Raw genomic sequence first — 8,886 nt, 5'->3', positions numbered from 1 at the left:
TATTTATAAGTCAGTGCTATCTTTAGAGAACTGCAGATTATGTTAATAGCTGCCATGTTACAGGAGCCATTTTGAAAAACATTTCTTACTACTACAACTTCCAAAAACCACAATTACGTACATATTTCCTTTACAGAAGGAATTTTAAAGTTTTAATGTTTTATATTTGCTAGTTTTTCAAGGTAGACTTGTTACTAAATTCTTATTCAGAGAATAAATATCTTCTAATATGATTTCTTTGATTTCAAACCATTAAGTAAATTCATTATGTCATTTAAGTTCAACTGCAAATTATTTAAAATACCAGATGCTACTTCAAAAATTTAGAGGAAACAGAACTATTTAAGCTTTATTTTCAAAGTCTAATTTTAATTCAGACCGAACAAACAAGCAGAAAAGTGAGAAAGCTAACTGTATCAGCAGACACAGATGTACCAAATGTAAAACAGTGGGTTATTAACAGAACTATTTACATGCATATTTACAAGCAATCCTTTTGTACATAGTTTTATTTTTAGTTAGCTGGAAAAAGATTTGTCATTAGGTAAAAATATTATTTATTAGGGCTGAGGTGGTACCACATCATAGTAAAAGTATTAGAAAAGTGACTCTCAAGGTGTATCAATTATAAAGCAGATGAAAATTTGAATGACAAATATCTAGTAAAATTCTCTAGTAAAAAAGTCGATGCAACCCATGCTACAAAATAAAAGTGAGAAAGCCATATAAATAAAGCAGAATAATGTTCTAGGCTTTAAGGTAATGAAATTAGTCAGTTGAAAAAATAAAAATAAAAAAGAACAATTCTAGAATGGGAATAAATCTTCAGTGAAGTCTTGGTTGTTTAGCTGGGAGTTCACCAAGTTGGGTTTTTCCCTCCCATGACATTTAAAAAGCCCTTGGTATCAAATAGCATCTGCATATGTAAGTCAGTTGTTGATATATTCCAAGACTTTAGTGCTAAAGGTTTTCAAGATTATGATTCATATTTGAAATTCAATTCATTGGGACAGTAAATGTCAAACTAAAATGAAAGCTATAATACTCCTACCTAAAAAAGGATGCTACATTTTTGCAGTAATACGTATTTCCAGACGAAGACTTTTTCCCCTCAAGAAAAGTAGAATTTAAAGGATAAGCATCTAACCAACTAGCAAAATTTTCAACATTTCATTTATTTCAAAATCGATTTTATTGCAGCCAAAACAGTAGAATTAACTGTACATAATAAACTATTATATATATATATATACACATTTTAAGTTATAGGGAATAAAGTTTATTTTGGCAGATAGTGTTAAACAAAATTAAAGTTGCATACATTAGTAACATAACTCAACATCCTTAATTTGGTATAGGTGTGACACATTTTCTTGCTCTCCTGTGTTCTGCTAAATCACCATACTTAAACTGCTTTATAAAACTGATATGCTGAAATTTAACTTTACTGTTTTCGCTTATGCTCTGATTCCAAACAAAACTTTTCATAAGCTTCTTCTATCTCTGGGTCCATCTCATCATCAATATCATCCAAGTATCTGTAAAAGCAAAGATGATTCATAAGTGTAAGGTTTTTCAATTCAGAAAGTAAGATGCTAAATCATGGAAAAAATAATGTAATACAACTTTCCTAGACTGAGTTATAATAGAACACAAGCCTAACTTTAGAATTACATTAATGGCAGTCTTCGTACAACCAAATGCTTAATTTGGTAAGTAAAATTTTACAGATTCTGAGTCCCTTGTGTCTGAAATTATAGTCAAGAATATATAATACTTTTAGACATTATAACTTGAAAGTTAATCAAAGGCTTGACATATAAACTTGGGGCTCAAGATTGATATTAATAAATTTACCTTATCAACAAACAATTAGAATATAACTATTAATAGAACATAATTTCAAATATGCCATTCACCTCTAGTGATGCACTACTATTTTATGTCTACTTAATAGTAGAAAGTGCTATTCCCGCTATGATTTGTGCTGGGTTATTCCCATGATGACAATTTAGTCACATTCCCATTTATTTGGGATCAGATTTTCATAGGAAGCTACTTTTGAGATAATCTATTCCAGATTTTTTTCCAACTATTAGGTAGTTTAAAATGGTGGAAAGCAAGGCTTCCCATAGTTAAGTATGGGGGGAAGGATTTAAAGTGTCAATTAAGGATTTAATCTACACATTCTTATTGAATGTCCACAGCCATCTTAAAGATATGCATTACGATCACCTTCATTTTGGAGATGGAAAATAGACTCTAGAAGGTTAAATGAACAATGTAAAATTTTAAGTGTGTGGCGGGGCCAGAATTTGACTCCAGGTCTTACCCCTTTTCCTCCACAACATGATTCTATCTACATCTTCCCCACCCCTCCAATAATCCACTCCCTTCCACCTACAAGCATGAAAAAACAATCTTGCCAGTCCTACCAACTGCTGATGAGTCCTTTTCTGTTTCTTCCCCATTTCCAATACAGGGCCATGTGTTGAAATAACCATGAGCTCATTAGGGCAAGAGAATATGATGCTTACCAAATAAACTTGAGGATAACCTGAAGTTCAATGCCAAGAACAACTTTATCTTCCAGCGGTATACCCAAGTAGATGGAACTTTCCTAGTTTGCCTGGGTCGTTAAATCCCTGTATTTTTTTGTTTTCTATTAAACTAGGATATAGAAGTATGGCAACAATTGTATTTCTAGATCTCAAACTGACCCATAATTAAAATATCACTGGAATAAAAGTGGTTCGCTTTTAAAAAAAATCTACAACACAGGAGATGAGATATTAAAAAAAAATAAGTTCAAGATATAATTTATTCCCTCCCATCTCCTACTTAGGAAGAAAAGAAACTAAGTAGCTTGTCCAAATATACACAAGTTGTTAACAGAATTGGGACTAAACCTCACAACTTCCTGGTCCTTCTATAAGAAAATGTAGTGCAATCTGATGGTAAGTAATATGTTAAAGGGATCTTTAATTACAAAGAGCGGCAGGAGAAGAAACAGATATATAAACAGTTTTATAATTAACATCTTCTTATCAGTTCAAACATTTTTACGTAGTAATCTGTTTTCTTTACTCTTAACTTATCCTTTAATAGCTAAGATTTGAGACTTCTACTGTGTGCTGGAAGGCTAAGTAGACATTTTATGTACTCTCATGTAGTTCTCAAGGACAGGTACTACTATTCTTATTTTATAGATGGAGAAGCAGACACAGAAGTTGCCCAAGATCTTACAGTAAGTTTTAGAGCTTCTTAAAGTCTAAATAGAATCTATTTAAAAAAAAAATTATGCTTAAGTATACTACTTTAATATTTTCCTCAACTATACGTTTTTCAGAGCTAGTCTCTGAGTTAATACAATTTCCTGAAAATTTTTAATACATAAACACCACCACATAGCACCATCAAATCAAAATATCAAAATGCTTTTTTTTTTTTTTTTGAGACAGAATCTAGCTCTGTCTCCCAAGCTGGAGTGCAGTGGCACGATCTCAGCTCACTGCAACCTCTGCCTCCCAAGTTCAAGCAATTCTCGTGCCTCAGCCTCCCGAGTAGCTGTGATTCTGTGATCCTGGCTAATTTTTGTACTTTTAGTAGAGACAGGGTTTCGCCATGTTGGCCAGGCTGGTCTGGAACCCCTGGCCTCAAGTGATCTGCCCTCCTCAGCCTCCCAAAGTGTTGGGATTACAGGCGTGAGCCACTGCGCCTGGCCCCAAACAGCATTCTTTCGTGAGCTACTTTGTCTAATCTCCACCTACAAATTAGACACAGAAATTTCACGAAGTTAGTAACTAAAGAAAACTTACGGATCACCAGCCCCGGATAAATCTGTTCCATTTTCTTCATAATCTGGAAAAAAGTCCTCTCTTTCAAGTAATTCTTGGTATTTCTCTTGGTAATCTGTAACACAACATAGGAGAAAAACTAAATACTGAAAAAATATCACATGAAATGACCAATCACCCCTAAATGTTTTTTAATATTATGACTTTTGCCCCCTTGCATGCTCAGAAATCTTAAAGTAATTACATACAGTACTAGAAATATAAGTTGGAAATCAAAGCCACTGTAAGTGATGTACATTCATAGCCAATGTGTACTGTTTACATTCTCTACTGCTGCTTTCCATCAGACAAAATAATGGTTATATAACTGTTGGGGAAGAACAGTCCTTCCATACTCCTGTTTTTCCTTTCATTGGAAAGATATTAATCAAATTCTACTGGTTTCCAGCTCCCTCTGTACTCCTCCACAAGGAAGTAAAGAAAGCTATCTGGTAAAGTAAGCAGGTAACAACAATTGGTCTCTGTTCCTCAGATGAGGTTAACCTACCAAAAGTTTTAACAATGGGGGATTTTCCTTCCCTTTCTTCCCAGAGAGATGGGGAAGGCAGCTACCTGGCAAACGTTTCAGCTCTGCCAACTTTCCTTTCATTGGGTCCTCCCAGCTAATACAGGTGATATTACAGCTATCTGCCAATTGTCTTAGGAAGAGTTATTGGGTACCTTTTAAGTTAAGTATTTCTTTATGAAGTCCTAACCTCTGAATAAAAAAATGAATCAGTATATATTAAGACTAGTTACCTTATAGTTTCTTATGAACGGAAGCCAACGGAAATTTCGCAATTATATTAGACTGGGTAAAAGCCATGTTTTTCCAAGACTATGTCAGTCTGTATAAAACTGTAACTCCAGCTTCAAGGGCTGGGGACATTTTTATACCCAATTTTGACACTTTAGAGACCGTTTTAACAATAAAACCTTCCTGCTACAAAAAGACAGATATTCTTTTAAATGTATGGATAAGTTCACAAAAAAGAAAAACCAAGTCATCAGGTCACAAATGAAGAAGGAACTGAAAGCCATATATAAACTGCAGCTGCTGCAGCTGGGAGGCTGACAGATGATGTTGGTCTTGGTAACTAAGGGGCTTGGATTTTAAAACCCACAGAAAGTCAGAAAGCAAGGTCTTGGGCCCCATGGGAAACAGGAAAATGAAATCCATGCTCCATGCCCAACCTCACCTGCACAAACCTGGGACCCTCAAAGGGCTGGTATCTTAAAAAAAGGTGAATCAGGAAAAAAAACCAAGAAATATCTCAGTGGTGTTTTATCTTCCCTGCGAGATAGCAGGAAAGCTTGGTCATCTCTGCCTGGGTTTGGAATAGGGACAGAGCACTTTGTAGAAATTGGTCCTCCAGAGAATTTTTAACAATGGGCCTGCACCTCAAATTCCTACTACCTACATAAAGAACCCCTATGACAAGAAAACAAAAAATTTGTCCAAGTCAGTGATACCTACTCTGTGGCTCCTGGCAGAAGCAAATGTAAAACCATTTTGGACAGAGGTTCCTATAATCCAAGCCACAGTGTTTTTCATGGGGAAAAAAAAAAAAAAAAAGACAAAGCACTGAAGCATTCAATCAGTCATATTAATATGAAGCTTCAAATGGTTTAAGAAAAGAAAAAAGTGTGTGGACAAGGTCAGGAAGTCAAGACCAGCCTGACCAACATGGTGAAACCCTGTCTCAATAAAAAAAAGATACAAAATTAGCTGGGCGTGGTGGCACATGCCTGTAATCCCAGCTACTTGGGAGGCTGAGGCAGGAGAATTGCTTGAACTCAGGAGGTGGAGGTTGCAGTGAGCCGAGGTTGCATCACTACATCCCAGCCTGGGTAACAGAGTGAGACTCTGTCTCAAAAAAAAAAAAAAAGAAAAGAAGAAAAAAAAAGTGTGTGGAAAGAGCACAAATGATAAAGCAAGTAACTGTTAACAAAAAGTACACCTGGGTAAAAGGTATTCCTTGTACAATTTTACTTTTGTAACTTTTCTGTAAGTTTGAAATCATTTCCAAATAAAAGTTTAAGAAAGACAGTTAAGGCAAAAATTTTATGTGTGATGATCAGAAATAACAGAAGGGTTGTAATTAAGAGATAAAACAAAAATATAAAAGAAGTAAGCATGTTTAGAATGATGAGAAAAAATAACTTGAAACTCTGAGAAAAGGTCAAGATTATTTGAACAAAATGCAGAAACAAAATTTAGCTTGATTTTTCTGTAAAACTGTAAGATTTCATTTATTTTCATGAAGTATAGCAAATTAAAAAACCCTTAAGAAAAAGAAACTGAGATCTACTGGCTGTCTACATTACTTCTTTTCCTTGAAAAGAAACTGAAAAAGCAAACTGAATTTCTGTAAATCAAACAGTACTAGAAACAATTAAACAAGTTAGACAAAATAAAAAACAAATAATCAAAATAAATCAAGGTAATTTTTAAGAATAAGAGGAAAGATTTGTCTTACCAGACATAGCAAGATTCACAGTAAGGTAAAAATAATTTAAGTGTAGTATTGGCATAGAAAGAGATTAACAGAAAAAAAGATTCACACAAACACAGGAATAAGACACAATTTGATAGAAGAGTTACATGGTATACAACAAAGGGGGCTTATTATAACTAGGAAAGGAAGGATGGCTTAATACCTATTGTTGAGACAACAGGCAATGGAAAAGATACTTAATTCCTATGATAACATGCTATATAAAAATTGCACTGGTAGATTAAAGACCTAAATATAAAAAGCAACAATGATTTTTAGAAGAAAATAGAAGTGGTAATGAAACTTTCTTAAACCACAGAAATTACAAACAAGACTGATAAATTTTGTTCACATTAAAACTCAAAGGTTCTACATGACATTATAAACAAAATGCAAAGACAGGCAAATACTGAGAGAAAGAAGGTAACTGAAACCCTCAGCTAAGAATCACTTTTTTCTAGACTACACAAGGAATTACAAATCAGTAAGACAGACAAATGATCCAACAGAAATATGAAAAAAGAGTATAAGCAGGCAATTCTCAAAGAAATCAAAAAGGTCAACAGGAACAAGAAAACTTCAATATCACTTGTCAGGGAAATAAAATATCAGCAAGATAGAATTTCATACAATCTGATGGACAAAAATTAAGTTTAATAAAAAGTATTGCCAAAGATGAGGAGTGCTGCTGATGGGAAGATTAAGTGGCATATTCATGCTGGAAAACAATTTAGTAACACTTAGTGAAGTTTAAGATGCCCATAGCGTGTAACTTAATTCTACTTCCTTGCCCTAAAGAAATTTCTTTGTGCTAGAAACACAGGACAGTCAATGCTTGGAATCCAGAGGAAACAAATGGAAAAATTCCAACCATAAGCTGGTTGCAGTTTGTACCAAATGGGAAAAATTTCTCTTCCTCACTCTACAGTTCCATGTATTACAATTAAGGCAATCTTTCTATAAATGGTCCTCTTCTGGAAGAGGAAACGCACAGAGATTTGGATTTTAATTAACTCTCACACACCAAGTATGAATGAAATGTGTAATTCTTCGTGTCAAGTATTAACCCATATTAATACATGTTGCTGACTATGCAGTGAACTAGAACCATCTTTCCCCTCCATTCTAATCACCTGAAAATTTAAGATTATAAAAAATGTTAGAGGAAATATAAAATTAAAATAGTTGCATTTAATTGAGAATTCTTCCCATCCTCTGTTGTTAAGTGACAAGACATTATATGTGGAATCAGACTTTCATTTGAAATGTTTCAAGTGGTCACTATGAAGAGCATTCTATATTAGACAAACCATTACACTGGTATTTTAGAATGATGTGAAGACATCAAAAAGTTACAATTTTGTGCTGGTGAGGATGTGGTTTTCTGTAAATTTACTACTTTACCAAACAACTGGGAGGAGGGAATGACTGTGAGACAACATACCTGGATCAGCTGCAGTGAAAGGAACGCCATCAGATGTATAAAATGTTGGTTCATTCTAGGATGAATCAAAGTGATAAAAATATGTAATCATTTCAGAATTGATTTTTGTAAGTACAATAATGAAGCATGGCTGATGTCACTCGTCTGCACCTGATAATGCAAGAACAAGCAAAAGAACCTAACTTCCTAGTAGCCATTTTCACTTCACTGAGAAAGTCTATGGTTTTCAGATTTCCATTCTATTATCTCAAGTTCTTGTGGTTCTAACCGTGCTGTCTATTGTCTTTCAGTGAACTGTTCTGTTGTGCACTGTCATTTAGTGTCAGTGCATTTTTAGCTGTGGTTTCCAACCCCACCATTTCTTTTTTTAAAGAATTTCCAAGACCAGGGCTGGAGGAACATTTATCCACAGCTGCTTTATGTTTGTTCATGTCAGGAGCTTCAGGGCATCACTGGCCTAGTTACCATTTTTTTTTTTTTTTTTTTTTCCTGAGACAGAGTTGCGCTCTTGTTGCCTGGGCTGGAGTGCAATGGCGTGATTTCAGCTCACCACAACCTCTGCCTCCCGGCTTCAAGCAATTCTCCTGCCTCAGCCTCCCGAGTAGCTGGGATTACAGGCAGGTACTGCCACGCCCAGCTAATTTTGTATTTTTAGTAGAGACGGGGTTTACTCCATGTTGGTCAGGCTGGTCTTGAACTCCTTACCTCAGGTGATCTGCCCACCTCGGCCTCCCAAAGTGCTGGGATTACAGGTGTGGGCCACCATGCCTGGCCAACCATTTTTATTTTATTTTTCGTTACTACAACATGCAAAGTAAAAGTCTGAGATGCAGGTCCTTGGTTATAAATTGTCTGGAAAAGCTGCTTCCTGGCATCCCTGTGCTCACTTAAGTCCAAGCCTTGTCAATCTCTCTTGCCATTGGATATATCTTTCTCTAGTCCACCCTTTCAATGGAGAATTCCAGGTCTCTTCTCTTTTTTACCCAGTCTGATGGCTGCCATGTCACTCAAAGCCAGTGAAGACAGTTACTAGGCACTGAATTCTGAGAACAGCTTTATGTAGCTCTTCTAATTTCCAAAACGGAATTCAAGCAATAAGCAAAACTTA

General features: G+C 35.2%; 1 protein-coding gene across 4 annotated transcripts in view; it reads right to left on the bottom strand.

Annotated features, from left to right (window-relative positions):
- Positions 1 to 322: 322 nt before the first annotated feature.
- The window catches only part of PAIP1 (poly(A) binding protein interacting protein 1), a 30,671-nt gene continuing 22,107 nt past the window's right edge, over positions 323 to 8,886 (bottom strand). For all 4 annotated transcript variants that reach the window (XM_055245745.2, XM_055245744.2, XM_055245743.2 and 1 more), the window contains exons 9-11: positions 7,779 to 7,833; positions 3,819 to 3,912; positions 323 to 1,538 (exon numbers count right to left, since the gene is read on the bottom strand). In XM_055245745.2, the coding sequence (XP_055101720.1) occupies positions 1,445 to 1,538; positions 3,819 to 3,912; positions 7,779 to 7,833 (243 nt within the window). In that variant the 3' untranslated portion in view covers positions 323 to 1,444. The remainder of the gene's footprint in view (positions 1,539 to 3,818; positions 3,913 to 7,778; positions 7,834 to 8,886) is intronic.

The sequence above is a fragment of the Symphalangus syndactylus genome, chromosome 16 (assembly GCF_028878055.3).
Source record: "Symphalangus syndactylus isolate Jambi chromosome 16, NHGRI_mSymSyn1-v2.1_pri, whole genome shotgun sequence".
Taxonomy (NCBI): domain Eukaryota; kingdom Metazoa; phylum Chordata; class Mammalia; order Primates; family Hylobatidae; genus Symphalangus; species Symphalangus syndactylus.
The sequence above is the reverse complement of the archived record's forward strand: the minus strand, read 5'-3'. Positions and strand labels throughout refer to the sequence as shown.